Genomic DNA, 19,392 nt, shown 5'->3' on the forward strand with positions numbered 1-19,392 from the left:
TCGAAAAGTCCTCGGGTTTGTAGAGCTCATTTTGTAAAAGTTGAAATACATATTTAGAAAAATCCCCCTGGTTTGGATCGCAATTACTGATCGCGATCCGATCTAGGGGTATTTTTATAAATTTCGGTTTATATATTTGCAGAATACCCCCTGATTTGGATCCCGATTACTGATCGCGATCCGATATAGGGGTCTTTTTGTAAATTTCGGATTAAATATTTGCCGCCGCCGCATCCCTGAGTCGGACTGCTCGGCTCCCGGCCACCGACGGCCGCCGCCCTCCATTTTCGTTCCGTCCAGAGGCGCGGAAACGAGAGATTCATCGCTTCGCCCTCCCAGCAGTACGGTGGCAGCGCTCCCGGCTCCTCTCTCCGCCAGCGGCGACGCCAAAGTCGCCTCCTTCCCAGGCGACGAGGCGACGACACCAGGCCGCGTGCGGCCACTGCAGCTGACGATCCCGCGTCGCCGCCACCGCCGCTGGCACGCGCCCCGTCGTCGTCCCAGGACTCTGGAGGTGCTCTTACCTACGTTGCCACCGGAACACGTCACCGTTGACATCTCGGCCGCCTCCGTCACGCGGCCCGCCGTCTCCGTCCCATAAGCAGAAGGCGCTCTACGCTGGCACCGGCCCCGCAGGTCTCGACGCCCCGCTCCATGAACCCGACGCCGCGTTTCAACAGCAATGGGTTGATAAGGAGCTTCCGGATTGGGATCGGAACGGCGGAGCGGCGCGGAGGTCGGAGTCGGAGGTGTACTGTACTGGCCTACTGGAGAAGCGTAGAGCAGGAGGAAAGAACCCAAAGAGGGAGAGAGGGCTAGGCCACTTGGCCACCGGAGAGAGCAAGCGCGCGGCAGGAGCCGGAGAGCACGAGCCCAAAAAGGCTGTTGGATTGATTGCCATGGCCCATGGGCGGGGGTGGAAGCTGCATTGGGACATTCTGCCATCTGCCGGTGCCGAAGATGGAGAGCGCGAGTCCCGAGGGAGGGCGGCGTGGCACTGTGGCGTGGATCAGCTAGCCAAGTGGGCGCCTGCGGCCTGGTGAGGGGACTCATGAGTCATGAATGCAGCGGCAGCGGCAAGGAAGTCGAAAGGCAAGGCTATCACTAGTTCGAGCGACAGCGTTCCATACTTTCATGCAGTTTACAATCTCAACAATGTCACCGAGTAAAATGACAAGAGTGCAATTGATTTGCCAAAGATATCACATAATCCCATCTTCTCATTATCAGTTTCAATTTTCAGCAAGAAGTGTGACAATAAATGTTGTTCCTATGCTAGTGATTAGCTATATAATCGGTTCTGCAAGAACCAAAAGTGGAGAAATCAAAATACAGTCAACTATCTTTTGTAAGAATTGTGTCAGATATTACTGTCATAACTCATCACATGTACACTTCTCTCCGCACTCCAAGAAAGAGTTTCTCATATTTCACCAAGTTTTGATCCTGTAGATCGAAGGCGGCCTGAACTGAGTGAAGCTCCCTGAATTCAAGTAATCCATTAAGAGGGAGCAGTAAACTGCAGTTTGCTGAATGCATGACCAAATACAGATGGTGCAGCTTGCTTGACTATCACTGGCATCCTTCAGCACATTAAGGACTGAGCTAGCATAATGGGATTGTATCAGTCAGTCACCTGAGCATTGCGCATCCAGGTGGTAATTGTTGGTAACTATGAGTCTAGCTAGCATCTTGGCTGCTCCAGACATTTTTGAAAGAAACGATTTCCCTGTATCATTGATTAAATTTTACTCAATTAGTAAATAAGCCAGAAGACAGAACACTTGCTATATTGCTAAATATATAGGATTAAGAACCTTTGTCCACACCTTAAATGCAAAACCTATATCTGAAATGTCAATCTGAAGTGTTACTCTCCTAAGCTTATCTTCCTTGGATTGTCCCAGCTTCATGAATCCCTACAATGCAAACTCCATCAAACACTAAGCATTTGGGTTGCCTTTTCATTTCATTCCAATGCACTAAAAGATTAACCATAGTTTCACACCTGATCGCTCAAAACCATGCACATGTTAGAAAATTCAAGCATTCCAACTGCTGGGACTTGGGTTGATCTACAGATTCCAATGTACGATTTGTTGAGCTGAAAAAAAAGGTATGTATAGGTAGGTTAGAATCATAAAAGTTGAGGTGATAAGTGCATTATTTTACTATGGCATGGAGTAAGTGTTACCTCCCCTAGAGTAGTGGCCTTTTTCTTGCAATGCTGGAAAGTATTTGCCAATGCACACAGTACCATCTGCCCAACATTTCACACATAAGAACGAGATGCAGAAATGCAGCAGACTACAATTAACAGAACAGGAGGAAGCAAAAGGAGTAACAAAGCTCTGAAGGCTTCTACAGAATTGTGACCTTACCTGTTGGTGTTGGGGAAGACACAGTATGCTATCTACTACTGCTGACTTGAATGCCTTTGATAAGGCTATATCCATATGGTCGAACGTCACCTGTACATAAAAATATTAGGCCTCCAATGCTAAGGATTCAGGCACTAAACAAAATCGTGTCAAATAATTTGGACAGACCAAGAAAAATTAAAGTTCATTGTGGGAAATTATGATACCAGCATAAGTAAATTTATACAGGCTATTTACTAGAAGATAAAGAGACAATTGACAACATTCAAGCCTAATGATGGTCGTATTCAAATTACTTTCAATCGAAGTACGAGACCAGATTTATGTAATCATAAAAATCACATAGTTGGCCAATGACAATTTATGACAAAAGCCAGCACCTCAAGTTAGATTGTTATACTTAGGAACTATCAATCTAGTTTTATGTCTTGTCTACCTAGAAATTACTTATCAATTCTTGATGAACTGTGAGAAGCAAAACTTACTATTCCTAATTCTTGATCAGAATCTTGTAGCCCTGCTTCAAGAACCTCCACAGCACTCCTAGAATTCACAATATAAGAATGTTATACACTAATGGCTCACATTGCTGAGACAAGCAATCTTAAGCAGTCACCATTGATTTGACATAAACAAAATTTTCTGAATTTGTTAGCACTTGCATCAACAAGATTTAGAATTCCATTGGGTTCAAAAAATGCTGTGCCCAACATTTTATTAGCTATAGCAATGGAGCTACAGTTTGCAGAGAATATCATTGTTTCAACAAAAACAGAAGTGATTTACCTGCAAACACCTAGAGCTTTTCTCATGTCACCAGTGGCTGCTGCGACTTTCTGATAAAATAACATTCACCAAAATGTTATAGATTGAACATAGACGACAATACTTAGTACAATATTATGATTTCTGTCAATGAAACTATAGTGTGATTTTTGCAGGTTGAATGCACTTACTCTAGCACAAAACTCCAGAGCCAGTGGTTCAAAAACATCATACTCAAGAACCTGTATAAGTGGCATAAAAAACATATGAACTATGAACAGCAAGCAATTGAGTGTTTAATAACAAGAGATAGATGCATAGAGATCTGAATTGGTAACACAATGAGATATTTACCTTTAGTCTATGCTTAATTATGTCAGATATTTGATCCTTGGAATAAGCACGGAAAGTTACAACAAGAGGTTTGCCTGTCAATTAAAGTAGCACAGCCAAAGGAATGTTAATTTACTTTATACCAGAAAATGCAGCATTTAACATTGTTGGCAATGCTTACAATTTAAGGATTCAAGCTTTGGAAGAAACCGATCTGCAAGGTCTATGGCATTGGCAATTCCTGAAAATAGCACTATCAGTCAGCAAAACCATATTAATTGGTTCATTGGCATAAACAACCAGTAGTGGGTGACTAGGTGTGAGTATCCTTCAAAACTTTACCTATTAGTATGCATCTAGAATATGGGAAAGTCGTAAGCATGAAAAGATCATGTAGCACAGCCCGGTCTCTAGTTATTAAGTAGTCCATCTCATCCACAATGACCAACCTGGCAATAGTAGCATCCAATTCAGATAGCAGGCCTAAAACAGCAGGAAAACCCCATTGTCACAGTGGATATAAGCAGTTATTACATCATTCTTCTTGGAGCTGATTCCTTGTTGGAAAACATGCTCTGAAGTTGCTGAAGTGGTGACAGTTTGTTGCTTCCCTTCTTACGGTTCTGAAATTGTCCCAGTATCTGCATTAGAAGTCACTTAGTAACTACAATTTTGGTCGAGTTGGACATGCATAAATAGATCGAGTATATAACTGCACAGTAGTTAATACCTTGCTAAAAATCTCGGATGTGTTTGACAGGTTTGTACAGTTGATTGCTAACGAGTCGGGTGTCTCCATTCCCATCTGTATCCACACAAAATTAACACAGCAAATCTAAAACTGGAAACTGCAGTGGAACATGAGATGTTGTCAAAGCGTACCTCATCAGCCCAACTCATTAAGCTCTCCTTGACCTTGTTAACCGATAAGGTCTTCCCCGTGCCGGGACACCCGCAGATATACAGGCTCCCAGCCTTCTCCTGCTCGACGCACCCCTTACAGAACTCAAACACGCGCCTCTGCTCATGGTCCCGGCAAACCAATTCACACGACGGCACCGTTGCCACGTGCAGCGCCTCCTTGACAGCCCTCATCTGCGCGGGATCTGCGTGGCACGACAAATTCGCCATCAGGCCCCCCCCAAAAAAGCAACTAAGTGAACGCATGGGCTGGCTAAAATGGAAATTGAGCTTGCCTCGGGGATTCCACTTTGGCTTCTCAGCCGCGACAAGGTCGCCGTAGAGCCGCTTCCTCGAGGACTTGGGCGACGCCGATAGCAGCTTCGGCGAGCAGACCTGCGAGATCGAGCAGTTGGTGTGCATTGCAACAGGGAGCGGATGAAAGGAAGCAACTGCATCGGGGACCAAGTAAAGCAGCGGATCGTACTGTTCCGGCGCCGGCGTGCGGGGATCGGTGAGGGGAAGTGTGCCGCGACGCGCCCGGCGTCTCGCCGGCGCGGCCTGGCGTCAGCCGGCGCTTGACGCTGCGCGGCGTGCTCGCGGCGGCAGGGGACGGGGTGGCGGCGGGGGGCGAGTTCGCCGTGGCGCTGCGGAGAGTCGGCATTGCTGCTTGGCGGGACGGGAAAATTGGCGGTTACTGAGGAGACGTGGAGGAATTGGGGAGGAATCGTGGATGCCGATGGCGGGGAGGGGGAGACGGGTGGGGAAGAAAAGGGCGGGGGCGCGGGGCGTGGAGGGGCGCGGGGCGCGCAGAGCGCGAAAGGGTTTTCGGCTTCGCGCGGGAACGCGAGAGCACGAACGTGGGGTGCGGCTCTGACCTCTGGGTCCGGGGCCCGGGGTTGGGTTGGTGCGCGTGCCTCTTCAAAATTTGCGCGCGCGCGTGTACACGTGATAGCGGCTGCGTGAGCAGATGCGTGGCGTCCCCATTGCATAAATGATAAACCAGACGAATGGAGCACCAACTTAGTGCTAGTTGGCAAAACAAAATTCTTAATTAGCATGCGCGTCCCAGGGCGTTAGTGGCGAACGAAGCAAACGCCCCTGTTGGAATAGGAGAAGAAAGATGAGGGATCAGGTTGCGAACTGAGCACTCAGCTGGTAAGGAATCTGTCCAGCCGGGTTGCTTTTCTTTCTTTAAGTGGTAGTTGGAGTGTCTCTTGATAGCGAGGTGTTTATGATGACTTCATCAATTTTGAAGATCTGCCGTCTCATTTTCTCGGAGGTGATCATAGGGATAGGAGTTGCGTGACATACGTGTATGTGAGCATCTGCATTTGTGTTTAAAAAATTAAGGATCAGGATTTTCGAGATTACAAGGAAACAAACTTTATTAAAATTTTAGTGGGGCAGTTTAATGGGTTCGAAGATGGGGATTGCCAAGGTGGCGACGAGTGTTGGTAATATGAAGAATTTTTAATGGTTAGATTTGCCTCAACTCCTCCCTGTTTATTGTTGTGAAGCCCTGCAACAACAACTAGGACATTTTGCAGATTCCCCATGAATTAGCTTGACTCTTGGATTTTTCAGGTTTGTTTATTCAAACATGTACGTACAGAACATAAGTATTAGATCCGTACAGAACACTTATTTCATGCAATATAATCCTACCGTTTAAACTACATACGAAGATTATACTGTACAGATACTCATCAACAAGTATACCAATGCATCGTATGGTCCCTTTTTTTCATATTCGTGTATGACACACCACAATCTATGACAGGGCAAAATATTCTCAGCGTGACAAAAATGTTGCAGGAAAATAAGTCATGAATAATAGATAGGTTCAGTCGTTCAGAGAAAAAAGTTTATGACGATTGACCAAATTATTGGCCATGGGCCACAGTTTTATTTCTTCGATTAACTGTTGGCCATGGGCCTCTAATAAGCTTGTCCCCAAAGAACCCTCACCGAGCTCCTCGTCTTCTCCTTCCGGCCATGATGGTCGTCTTCTTCTGTTGGAGCAAGGGATTGGAGAGAGAGGAGTGGGCGGGAAAGGGATGGACCACCCGCGCGAGTTGCTGTCAGCCCGTCACTTCACCTGGTTCTCACAGGCTGGGCCGCGTCCGGTCCCCTGGCGAGCCGGGCCGCGTGGCGCCCATGTGGCCGACGGGCCACCGGCCCCTCTGCACAGCAACCACGGGCCACTTGCCTGAGTGAAGTGGGCCTTTGTATCATCTCCTCCTCGTTTCCTGTGGCGGTGTGGTGGGGTGCTTGCCGTGGTGGTGATCAGCCGACCCCCAGTCCCCGCCGCACGTGAAGGCGCGTCCGGTGGGGAAGGGAAGGGAGGAGAGGCAGGGCCAGGCAGCGAACGTCCACCTAAGCCCAGCTGCCGTCGTCGGCCGGTCGGCCCGGCCGTGCCAGTGCCGCCTAACTCACGCGCACCGACGGGGGCGGCTAGCTGGACTTGGATAGATTGCTGCGGCCGAGCACAGCGTTGCAGCCGGCCCCGCCGTCTCCGCCACCGCGGCGAACGGGGGCGTCATGGGACGCCTCCTTCTCCGCCCAGTACAGTACACGTCGCCCTCGACCGAGACCCGGCGCGAGCTCAGTTTCGTCGTCGGAGATTGAACCGGTCCGACCCGACCTGCTGCCCATCTGCTTTTGCAGCGACGGCGACGTCCGGCGTTTGCGTGGAAGCCTCTCGTTCGTCTAGAACCAGATCCCGGCGAGGGTCGTTCGGGTACGGTCGCCGGCCTTACCGGCCTCCGCACGCGATATGGCGAGGAATGGGGATGGGGTGGGGGCCGCCGGACGGTCAGCGCGCCGGCTCTTATCCGAAACTTCATTCGGATGAGAGGAGAGGAGAGGAGATGTGGCGGCCGTAATCTCGGTTCCGTATCCGTCGACATGGACCCGCACGCGGGGGACGCCACCCAGCGCCCACACCGGCGGGCCCTCGCCCGGAATGCTCGCGACGTGATTGGCGGACGCGCCGCCAGGCGCCGGGATTCTCGTACCCGGCGGGCGGGCAATGTCAGGCTGATGCGCGTGCTTAGACTGTCTCCAGCAGTGTAATTAAAACGTTCTGTACTCTATATACAGAGAAAGATTCCGTTCTCTATTGCTCCAGCAGCGTTCTCTAAATGGTTCTCTAAAATAGAGAACCCTACAGGTTTCCTCTACGTATAGAGATTCTCTTTCCTCTTCTCTATTTTTTCTTTACATTTCAAACACTGAATTAAATAAAAATAAAATATGTCCATAGCGTTGGAGGTATGATAAATACGTACGTACAAAAATTTGGAACAAAATACGTTTCTAATATAGGGTTTAATGTATAGAGAACGAGATTTAGAGAACGTTGTTGGAGAGAAATGAGATATAGAGGAGAGAATCTTGTAGAGAATTCTGTAAATGAAGGATGTAGAGGATGGGATTTGGAGGATATCGCTGGAGACAGCCTTAGCCGTGCTGATTTGGCGGGAGCTCTACTGGGACTGATGGTGCCAAGCACTAGTTTGCTCTGCACAGGACACTCGTCAGCTCGCATGACGGATTTGGATTGATAGGGAACCGAATTGAAACGGATGATCGGATCAAAGGCTAGAGTGCGGGGCTCTCAGGACACCCGCGGACGCGTCCACAGCCTCATCGCACTGATAATAGTGGTAGCCATTAGCGGTGCAAATTGACGACCTTTAGTATACCTCCGAACCATTTTATTTTAAATATTTGTACTACTTTTAGAGAAATAGTACAACAGATTGAAGGATCATTAATTCACACCCCTATTTGGCGCTGTGACTTGCCTGCGTTGTGTTCTGAAAAAGAATCTGTCCCGGGAAAGAGTCAGAAGCAAACACCCTTCTGAATGATTCTGGCTTCCTCGCTTCGCTAATCTGAGATCGGGGTCCGCGCGATCGATCGAGAGGCGGTCGTTCGGAGCCATCGCCGCCGCTCGCCGGTGCACGTCGTATTATATCATGTGGTGTCCTGGCGGGTAACTTAATTAAGCAGGTGATCCGCCGACCTGCATCACCTCGCTCGCCGCCTTAATGACGTCGTTTTCAGCTAAACTGTTGCCCGGCTGTACCGTACTACCTCGTCATGGATGGAGATGCACCATGACCAACATCGTAGGAACTTACTTGTTTATATAATTCTGTTCTTCCATCCATATTAAGAAAAAAAAAAGAAAGGATATGGCCATACGATTGCCAGTTGCAGTCTCTGGTCAGCTTAAAGAATCCAACTTGCACACCTCCCATGGTTATCGCGACCGGCCGATGACCTCGGGGTCTCGCCCGTCCAACCAAGGGGTTAAACTAGGTCAAAGCGAGGAACCAAGCGAATTACGCACAGGGTTGACCGGTTAAGCGATAAGCACCGAGAAGAATGGCTGCGCATTTACTGCACCTTCCCTCCCAAACGTCGACAGCCTTCCCGGCTGCTTCCGCGGGCCGGGACGAGGTCGGGGGCGGCCGACTCACCTGCCGCGCCCGCCGCCGTCAAAGTTCGGCAGCGCACGCAGCTGGTCTCTCACGGCTGTAATGGATGCGCGGAACGCAGTGTTGGATGGAGCTTTGGTTTGGTCCAAGATCTCGAGCAGATCGACCTCGTGCAATATTGGGTAATAGAAAAGATTTGCCGGTGACCGGTGACTCGGAGACAAGTGAGAACGTTTTGAGTCAAGTGGCGAGCAGAGCCGATTGGAACAGTGGAATTGGGTACTGCAGCTGGAAATGGCCAAATGCCCGAATGGATTGGTGCATCAGTGCATGACGTATCAGCAGCATTGCCGCGTCGCTCTGAATTTTCGGCTGGCCTGCACTAAGCCAGTGGCCTTTCTTCCAACGATCGAACAATAGTAGCACATTCTCATTTTCATCGTTGCCTTTTTTTTTTGTTAACGACAACTACTAATTTTGGGTATTGGTTTTCATGATCATCAAGCTACCTGTGCTAATTCCGGGCGAGTTCCGGAATCACAGTTGTTCAGAGTACAACGTGCTCCACAAACTGAGTAGATAAGAAGGAAACTATTTAAGCAACTTCAAACACTTTTTAAAACGTTGACTACGACGTCTATTCGTGGTAAAGAACCAAGAACGAGACGCAAAGTCAACTAGCAAAACACCGGCAAGAAAAGAAACTGCCTGCCCATTCATGCAAGTTACAGTCACAGCGCAGCCAGTTCCAGCCCCAACCGCAGAATCAAATTCACGGCCTCACGGCGTTGCCGACCAGAGTTGCGCAGACGCCAACACGTAATTCAGAAGAAACTCCACCTTTCCCGCGCAGGAACTAGGAATTGCCTGCAAGCGAAGACGAGTAAAGGAATTCTATACTCGGTGGCGTTCTCGTACACCGCAAATAGAAAAAGAAATGCTTTTTATTAGATAGAAAAAGGATAATACCGGAGCGTTCGGGGAACCTGGCGCCTGCCGCCGGCCTAGGATGGTGGAGGGCGCCGGCGGATGGAGACGGCCGCGTTGCTCCATCGAATACAGCGGCGGCGTGCGCGGGCCGAACACGAGAAAACATCGCCGCGACGCGGGACGGCGGCAGGAAACGCATCATCTCCTGCGGATAAGCTCGGAAACCCTTTGCCCGCCCCCAATGGTCCTTTTTTCCGCCCTAATTTATTGCCTTCCACCGTACCCCACCCCAGCACACGCTGGCACCCGCCGTTTCAAACCCGCGCCGCGCCGCGCCGCGGGCCCACACGCCAGGACCAGGCCACGCTCCTCCTCCGCCGCCCCGATCGACTCGGCTCCCCCGTCGAACGAGACCCGATCGCGCACGCGCTATCTATAAAACACGCCTCGCCCTCTCATTCTCGAGTTCAAACTCCAATCCAGAAGCAGCCGATAAGAACTTCAGTGTTGTAGATAGAAGAAGAAAAGGAATTTGAAAAATCAGCAAACGCTCGTAGCAGGGAGAGCCCAGCTGGAGCCGGAATGGCGACACCCAAGCTGTCCCCGGTCTCGCCGCTGCGGCGGGACGACACGCCGCGCGCGCAGCCACCGTCGTCGGCTGTCCTGAGGGTGCAGGACGCGTCGGCGGCGGAGGCGTACGAGCGGTACCTGCGCCTGCCGGAGCTGTCGGCGCTGCGGGAGCCCGGGCGCTTCCCGGGGTGGGCGGGCGAGGCCCTCGTCACGCCGGCGCTGCAGGCGCTCGAGGTCACCTTCCGCCTCGCGTCCCTCGCGCTCTCGGACCCGCGCGGGTACGCCAGCCGCCGCGAGCTCGCGCGCCGGCTCGAGTGCCTCGCGGCGCGGGAGGTCGAGCTGGCCGCCGCGCTCTGCGAGGGCGACCTGGGCGCGCCGCTCGCCGAGCTGTCCGCCTCCGGCGGGGTGCTCCCGCGGGAGCGCAGCGCGTCGGAGGTCTGGCAGCTGCCCGGGAGCGCCGCGGCCGTGGTGTGCCAGCCCAGCGAGGCCAGCCTGCTCCCGCGCCTCGCGGCCTGGGACAAGTCCGAGACGCTCGCCGCCAGGATCACGTACGCCATCGAGGGCCAGATGCAGGGATGCGCCTTCACGCTCGGCCTCGGCGAGCCCAACTTCGCCGGCAAGCCGGTGCTCGAGTACGACCGCGTCGTGCGGCCCCACGAGCTGCACGCGCTCAAGCCCAAGCCCGAGCCGGAGCCCAGGTCCGGCTACCGCAACCGGGAGAACGAGACGCTCTTCACCATGTACCAGATACTCGAGTCCTGGCTGTGCGCGGCGTCCCAGCTCCTCGCCCGCCTCAACGAGCGGATCGAAGCCAGGAACTGGGAGGCGGCGGCCAGCGACTGCTGGATCCTGGAGCGCGTGTGGAAGCTGCTCGCCGACGTCGAGGACCTCCACCTGCTGATGGACCCCGACGACTTCCTGCGGCTCAAGAGCCAGCTCGCGATTCGGGCGGCGCCGGGCTCCGACGCGTCGTTCTGCTTCCGGTCCAGGGCGCTCCTGCACGTCGCTAACACCACCAGGGACCTCAAGAAGCGTGTGCCCTGGGTGCTCGGCGTCGAGGTGGACCCCAACGGCGGCCCGCGGGTGCAGGAGGCGGCCATGAGGCTCTACCACAGCCGGAGGCGCGGCGAGGGCGAGGAGGCCGGCAAGGTGGAGCTGCTCCAGGCCTTCCAGGCCGTGGAGGCGGGCGTGAGAAGGTTCTTCTTCGCGTACCGGCAGCTGGTGGCGGCGGTGATGGGCACGGCGGAGGCGTCGGGCAACCGGGCGCTGTTCGTGCCGGCGGAGGGGATGGACCCGCTCGCGCAGATGTTCCTCGAGCCGCCCTACTACCCCAGCCTGGACGCCGCCAAGACGTTCTTGGCGGACTACTGGGTTCAGCAGATGGCGGGGGCCTCTGCTCCGTCCCGGCCGAGCTGAGACGACGAGATGACCTGATTGCAGTTTTGCCGACCTGCTCACCTGCATGCTTGATGCATCCTGAATCTAATTCCGGTGGTGATAAGAGTGTGATCCATTTCTATAGCAATTGTAATGCGTACTACATGTAGCGCCAGATTTCTTTTTTTTTTTTTTGCACTGCGTTGTGTTGTGTTCTACCGAGAGAGATTGATTCAGTTGGATGGCATTTGTAACTCTAGGCAAGCATTTCAATTGGAAATCATGTATATATATCACATTCTGTAAATACGTTTAGATGGTTTCATGTACTGGATTGACTGATTGTTGTTGATCGACTATGGGGACTGGAGAAAGGACTCAGGACTCAGGAGTCAGGGCACATGCCTGAAGGCTGAAGCTGCAGAAAACGAATTCCAAGAACACCATCGAAAACTGCTACGTTGCCCTACAAATGTCGAGTTGAGCCCCGTTTGGTATTGAATTCAATTGGAATTCGAGGCGAGTCACCTCTGATGACCTGATCAGCAGGTGCTCTGTTTTGTTCGAGAAAGCTGATAAGGTGGCTAAATTCGTGGTTAAACCGACAGGTCAAAACTGAAGCTACCAGATCTACTTTACTGCACAAGCCATTCCCATTCACCATCCAGCTACGCAAAGGTAAAGGATAATAAGAAGTGTTCAGTTATTCAAAAAAATAAGTGTCCAAATTATCGTAGAAGATGGTTGAGAAACTGGATAGGATGGACGTGGTCATTTGTCTGGAAAGTTCTGCTCCACTGACCAACATGCTTCCCTCGAAACCTCGGCAATGCACACATGCCGCTGTTACTCACATGGCGGGCAATCTGTCTTCCACCACGAGAGACGAACAAAATCAGTGGGCGATCACCCCTTCGGGTCCATTGTATCTGCTGGTCTGCACATTGCACAACTGAACGATGGGGTTGCACGAGCCATGCTCATAAGAAGTGGGTATCCAATCGTATTTTTTGGATCAGCTTATTAAATATGATGGCATGCCACACTAGTTCATTTCTCCTCCTAAATTATTTATGCAATATGTTATTCTAATTCACTATTGTAAATTTTTTGGATCGACTCAATGATCCAAAATATATATAATTTGTATCCGTGCTTGTCCTCCATGTACACATAACCAAATATAAGAACACACTGAGCAGTGAGCGCTAGAGAAGTGCAAATATATTTTCAGGACAGGAAATGTCACAAAAGCAGAGTGAAGAAATGGAAAAGAAAAGAAGGTTTATTATTCAGGACGAAATGGAGAAGATTCTTCCCATCAAAAAAAAATGGAGAAGATTCATGCGAGCATGTCTGTCTGTCAAAGTGGCCTGTTGAAATCAGGATATTGGGCCTCCAGAACCGGCCTTCCTTTACTTTTTTTGCGGAAGGGCTCGCATGAACAACTCGGTTGTATTTCAGTGACCGTATCCTGACATCACTGAAATACAGGCATGAAATTATACATGGCATCAGTGACTGGAACAACTCGGTTCAGCCCGTTGCTTATGCTCTCCAGAAATGCAGATGGGTGATAATGCTCCAGAAATGCAGATGGGCGCATTAGGATTGGACCGGTTGCATACACACCATACATGGTATGAAATTTACTGGCCGAAGATGAAATGGGAAAGTGCTGCAGCCAAACCCTCTATAGATGTATCAACCGCACACAGTTGATCGAAGCAAATCTTAAAACTACGGCATCTCAGGTGCTTTGTGAAGGAGAATGATTTCGTGCAACGCACTGAACTCATCTCATTTACACATATTTATACACATTTACATGAGTGTTGTGAGGCAACAGCAAGGCAACAGAAAGACCTAAACTAACGCTAACGTGCTCATGAATACACATGAGCGTGAGCGCTACTGTAGTGGAGAGGATATCTCCATGATCCAACTGAATGGATCGAGTCATCTGTTGCTACACCCCTCTCAGTCGATGCGTCAATGTGCTTGATAGAGAGACTGTCTCTGAATTCCTCGAAGAGAACTGTTGGAAGGCCCTTTGTCATTATGTCTGCAAATTGGTGCTGGGTTGGAACATGCACTACCTTGAACTGACCCAGGGCGACCTTTTCTCTGACGAAGTGAACGTCGAGTTCAACGTGCTTGGTTCGCCGGTGGTGCACAGGATTTGCGGGCATGTATACTGCCGAAATGTTGTCACAATAGACCACACTTGCCTTTGGAATGTTGATGTGCAGCTCACTAAGCAATTGGCGCAACCAGCAGCATTCTGCAGTGGCATTGGCCACTCCTCTGTACTCGGCTTCCGCGCTTGAACGCGAGACCACCGTTTGTCGCCTTGGACGACCAGGATACAAGGGAATCTCAGAAAAAAAATGCAGTAACCAGATGTAGACCGACGGGTGTCAGGGCATCCTGCCCAGTCGGCATCACTGTACGCGATCAATTCTAAAGATGCTGAAGCCCGGAGTTGGAGTCCAAATCTGGTGGTACCTCGGACATCCCGTAGTATTCGTTTCACCAAATTCCAACGGGCATCACAAGTAGCATGCATATGTAGACAGGCTTGATGAACCGCATAGGAAAGATCAGGCCTGGTTATTGTAAGATATTGGAGTGCTCCGGCAATGCTGCGGTACAAAGATGGATCACTGAATGAAGCTCCAGCAGAGGCAGATACCTTGGGCTTTGTGTCGACCGGTGTGGATGCAGGTTTGCAATTTACCATTCCAGATCGTTCAAGAATATCAGAGGCATACTGCTCTTGGCTCAGAAAGAACCCATATGCTGTGCGACGCACCTGAATTCCCAAGAAAAACTTCAGTGGGCCAAGGTCTTTCATAGCAAATTCTTGATGTAGTTGGCCGATGATGTGACTGAGAAGCGCTGAAGATGATGCTGTCAGGACAATATCGTCCACATAGAGGAGGTAGGCCAATTCAGAACCGTGTTTGAGGACAAACAGTGAGCTGTCGGAGATGGTGCTGGTGAATCCGATTTGCCGTAGATAGCCCGCAAATCGATCATACCAGGCGCATGGAGCTTGTTGAGCCCGTACAACGACTTATCAAGTAAGCAGGCATGATCAGGGTGTTGGGGATCAACAAAACCTGCAGGTTGTTGGCAGTAAACCCGTTCCACCAAGTGGCCGTGAAGGAAGACATTCTTCACGTCCATTTGATTTACTGGCCAGTTCTTCACAGCAGCAATGTGGAGCATCGTACGGATTGAAGCTGGCTTGACGACCGGTGAGAAGGTCTGATCAAAATCCACGCCGGCATGCTGCGTGAACCCGCGTACGACCCAACGGGCCTTGCGTCTGTCGAGGGAGCCATCAGGATGCAGCTTGTTGCGAAAAATCCACTTGCCAGATATGACATGGGCGCCGGGAGGACGTGGAACCAGTGACCACGTCTTGTTGGCTTTTAGAGCATCGTACTCCTCGCGCATGGCAGCACGCCACGCTGGGTCACTCAGAGCCGCACGCACACTGCTCGGCACGTCGGGGATGATGGCCGTCCGTTGTGGCGACTTGGGCATATCGTGGGTTGGGAACGACGATGCCGGCCATCCCATGAGTCACCATTGGATGCGACGCTGGAGCAGACGTTGGTGGCGCAGGAACAGGTGGCGACGATGAACCGGCGGCGCTCGTTGGCGATGGAGCCAGGGCCGGGGCATCGATGTTCTGGTTGTCACCAGGCGAAGGGTGGGCCGGTGTAGACACATCCTGGTGCTGGCTCGATGATGACGGTGTGGGAGACCGCGGTGGCGATGCTGGTGATGCAGGAGTGGTCGCCGGGAGATCAGAGGCCGAGGGAGATCCGGACGATGGCGCCGCACCCGGGGAGCCATTGGCGGGCGGATGGGCGTGTGCAGGCGCCGATGCGTCAGCTCGCCTGCGTGCCGGACGCAGAACAGTGGCCGGGCAGATGCAGGCATCTGGAGTTGTGGGCGCCGGTGTTGGTGCTGGTGGCTGGCTCGGCATAGACCTGAAAGGGAAGACAGCTTCGTTGAAATATACGTACCTAGACGTGATGACACGCCTGGACTGCGGATCATAGCACCTGAAACCTTTTGTGTCAGGGGGATAATAGAGAAAAACACATGGCATGGACCGTGGAGCAAGTTTACTTTGTGTGGTAGATGATGTGAACCCGCTAGAGTTTGTTCCCGATCTTTCGGTCAAAGGGGATGGATAACTCAACTGGAGGATGGAGACAACGTTCACGGCCCGACTACAGACTTCCAAGGATGCTGCGCCTTAGCAACCGATACATCACCTACAATAGCTGCCGCGATCTTATGGAGTGCAATATCCGGCCACTAGGGCACTCGTACTGCAACCAATTGAAGAACAAGAAAGAACAAGTAGAACAAGCAACTCAATTGCAAATATAGAGATAACAATTAATCTAAAATCACAAAGGTGGGCTTCTGAATCGAGTAGAACGGATGGTCTAGCCGACACACGCGTCTACGAGCAAGTAGCAATGGCTAAACTTTCAACAAAACAAAACCCAATCTGTTTGTGGTGGCTATGGAGGTAATGATAGGGTAGAGGACGATCAGAACGTGGTGGAGGTCGTCCCTAAACCCTAGGACGCGCCCTGTTAGGCCCCACTTGATACATACCCCATCGGGACAAAATCAGGTGACGCAGCACCGTGGATAGAAAAGGTCTTTAGAGTAAATTAACGATTGCGGCCGATTCGGAGAAGATATGGATATGAGTCCGGATCCATATGAAAATAAACTTTATAAGCTTTCCGTGAAGTCCAAGAACCCCTCAATCGGAGTCCGTATAAAGTTGTGGCAGCCGTTACAACTTAATTCTATCCTACAGTCCGAATCCAACATCTCAAATATATTGGCTTTGGACTCTTTCTTTCCTTGCACCAAAAGTGACGTGGTGGCCTGGTAGAGAATATTGGGAAGACTTAGGCTTGGTCCCCAATCAATTTATTTGGTTCTCCATGTTTTCCATGTAATTTCCACACACGGCTTTATCCAGTCAAGTAATTCTGAAAATGAGAATGCATATAAATTATAGCGCAGTATTAATTATTCAAATGTATCGAATTTAATCTTAATATAGAGTTGATTCATCTTTACGTAAGAAGGCACTAATATGCTCGTATACATGCCGGTGATGCGAGTAGACGTAGTGTTTGGATAGCATAAGCATCCGAACACACGAAGCATGGCATAGTCGGGCTCGCGGCCAAAGAGGATGCGGAAGGGCGGTGTGTGATCACGCATGCGGCAGGGACGACGATTCAGAAGGTGCATCAGGCCAGAAGGAGGTGGGAATGGCGGCGTGGAAGAGCAGACAACGCACGGTGTCATTTAGAGTGCGGAGAACTTGCTCAGCTCGGCCATTCTGCTGTCTGGTGTGTGGACATGTCTGGCGCAATGAGATGCCGTTGGAGGTTAGGAAGGAACGCAGAGCTGCATTATCGAACTCCTTACCATTGTCATTCTGAAAATTGAGGATCGGCATCTGAAATTGCTTAGAGACATAAGCATGAAAGGAAACGATGGTGGCATACACATCAGATTTGTACCGTAAAGGAATTGTCCAAGTGTAATATGAGAAATCATCCAAAATCACAAGATAGTACTTGAAACCGGAATTACTGAGCACTGGTGACGTCCACACATCACAATGGAGCAAATGAAACGGAAGAGCTGCAACGTTATCTGAAGAGGGAAAAAGGAAGACGAACATGTTTGCCGGTGCGGCAAGCCTGACAACTGTGAGCACCGGTTTTATGACATGAGCAATCAAAAGTATCTAAAATCCAAAATCCGAGACGAGATGGCAGGTCCTGGATGACCCAAGCGAGCATGCCACAGCTCGGTGGAAGTTGCAGCGGTGAGAGCCTGATGTGAAGAGGAGCTTGGAGCCGCGACGTGCCGTGGATAGAGATCGCCGGAGCTCTCAGAGCGGAGAATAATCGTCTTGGTTCGAAGATCCTTGATAGAAAGACCGAAATTGTCAAATTCCACAGATACATTATTATCGCGAGTGAGAGCCCGAACAGATACTAAATTCTTGATAAGAGATGGCGAAATCAAAACATTGTTAAGATGAAGAGATCCAGTGTTTGTCGGAAATGATACAGTCCTAGTGTAATGAACAGGTAAAGTGGCACCATTGCCGACAATGATTGAAGAAGGGGAAGATGACGGGGTGAAAGAGGAAGTGCTACCAGGGTGGGATGCCATGTGCGATGAAGCTCCGGTGTTGAAGAACCAGTCACCGCCGCCGGAGTAGGACGTTGAGGACGGCATGGACTGGAACGCGGCGAGCAGACCTGGTGGTGTCGAGGCACGGCCGAGCTGGGTCATCGTGGCGAAGTTGTGCGCCGGTGTCGTGGCCGTGAGCGCCGGAGAAGGAGCATTGCCGGGGCGTGGACCGAGGACGCCGGTGCCGGGGCACGCCACTGTGGCATGGGCCATGCCTGCACGACGCCTGTCCACGGGTTGAACATCGTTCCCCAGGTTTGCTAAGACCCGGACGGAGCGCCAGTGGAAGGAGCCTTCTTGCCGTCGTTGTGCTTACGCTTTTTCTTGCGCTCGGTGCCAGTTTTGGCCGGCTCCGAGGATGAGGAGATGGGTGGTGGAGGAGGACGCGGCGCCGGCGCGCCGGGCGTCCTGGCAGCAAGAAGAGCAGTGGACGCCTCCATCTTGACGGTGTGCGCGATCCTCGATTCTTGCTGAAGCAGGTACGAGCGCACATCGAGGAAGGTCGTGGGGCCATGTCGGATGCGAGGAAGGAGATGGCATTGCTGAATTTGGAATTCAGCCCCCGCAGCGTGTTGACAATGAGAGCGGGTTCAGACACCAGATGTCCGACGTCGGCCAGGAGATCAGCAAGTTCCTTCAGGCGGCCACAATAGGCGTTGATGCTCAGCTCACCTTGGAAAAGGCTGTGGAATTCCTGCAGCGTAGACGGCACGGTGCATGGCATTGTTGAGGAAGAGGTTGCGCACCGCCGACCAGAGGGAGAACGCGGTGATGCGTGGCTGCATGACGAACGACATGATCTCCGGAGTCACGGTGGCGTAGATCCAGGAGGTGATGCAGCCGTCGATCTGAAGCCACTCGGCATCGTCAGCACGAAGACGCGCGTCGATGGTGCCGTCAATGCGGTCGATGATGCCGAGCTTGTGGAAGGTGATGTCGAAGAAGGTACTCCATTGCTTGTAGAGAAACGAGAGAGAAAGAGGAGTGGAAGAGGCATTGAACGGATCGAGGTTCAAGATGATACCATGAAGGAGAATGATTTTGTGCAACGCACTGAACTCATCTCATTTACACATATTTATACACATTTACATGAGTGTTGTGAGGCAACAGAAAGACCTAAACTAACGCTAACGTGCTCGTGAATACAGGAGCGTGAGCGCTACTCCAGTGGAGAGGATATCTCTATGATCCAACTGAATGAACCGAGTCATCTGTTCCTACACTTTGATTTGCTACCATACAGGCAAGAAACAATCAAACAGAAGGGACAGAAACAGAAATGATGGCACGAAGGTGTCTGAAAGAGTCTAGTACAACAGAGGTTCTTAAAGTCACATCCATGGTTCATACAGCAAATTTAAAGTCCAATTCATTCAAGGGAAATTGTATTGGTTCATACGCACGCACCAAGATAT

The 19,392-nt window shown here is 51.2% G+C and overlaps 2 protein-coding genes across 2 annotated transcripts; one reads left to right on the plus strand and one right to left on the minus strand.

The window, feature by feature from the left end:
• Positions 1-1,200: 1,200 nt before the first annotated feature.
• LOC112894885 (cell division control protein 6 homolog) lies at positions 1,201-5,043 on the minus strand. Its single transcript, XM_025962722.1, has 15 exons — positions 4,867-5,043; positions 4,362-4,775; positions 4,210-4,284; positions 4,014-4,120; positions 3,822-3,928; positions 3,661-3,720; positions 3,501-3,574; positions 3,338-3,388; positions 3,168-3,217; positions 2,867-2,924; positions 2,382-2,471; positions 2,195-2,260; positions 2,009-2,104; positions 1,830-1,919; positions 1,201-1,729 (listed from the first exon to the last, which is right to left on the minus strand). Exons 1-15 carry the CDS (start codon positions 5,041-5,043, stop codon positions 1,685-1,687), a joined length of 1,560 nt encoding a protein of 519 aa, XP_025818507.1. The 3' UTR covers positions 1,201-1,684.
• A 5,045-nt stretch (positions 5,044-10,088) lies between these two features.
• Positions 10,089-12,061, plus strand: LOC112894840 (nematode resistance protein-like HSPRO1). The gene has a single exon (XM_025962667.1). The coding sequence runs from the start codon at positions 10,343-10,345 to the stop codon at positions 11,744-11,746; it is 1,404 nt and encodes a 467-aa protein (XP_025818452.1). The 5' UTR covers positions 10,089-10,342; the 3' UTR covers positions 11,747-12,061.
• The last annotated feature ends 7,331 nt before the right edge of the window (positions 12,062-19,392 follow it).

This window comes from Panicum hallii, chromosome 5 (genome assembly GCF_002211085.1).
Source record: "Panicum hallii strain FIL2 chromosome 5, PHallii_v3.1, whole genome shotgun sequence".
NCBI classification, from domain to species: Eukaryota; Viridiplantae; Streptophyta; class Magnoliopsida; order Poales; family Poaceae; genus Panicum; species Panicum hallii.

Coding starts and splice junctions, on each gene's coding strand:
- LOC112894840 (XM_025962667.1), top strand. CDS start 10,343: ATGGCGACACCCAAGCTGTCCCCGGTCTCGCCGCTGCGGCGGGACGAC.
- LOC112894885 (XM_025962722.1), bottom strand. CDS start 5,043: ATGCCGACTCTCCGCAGCGCCACGGCGAACTCGCCCCCCGCCGCCACC. Junction 3,575..3,660: donor AAAGCTTGAATCCTTAAATT/GTAAGCATTGCC, acceptor TTTAATTGACAG/GCAAACCTCTTGTTGTAACT. Junction 1,920..2,008: donor GCATGGTTTTGAGCGATCAG/GTGTGAAACTAT, acceptor TTTGCATTGTAG/GGATTCATGAAGCTGGGACA.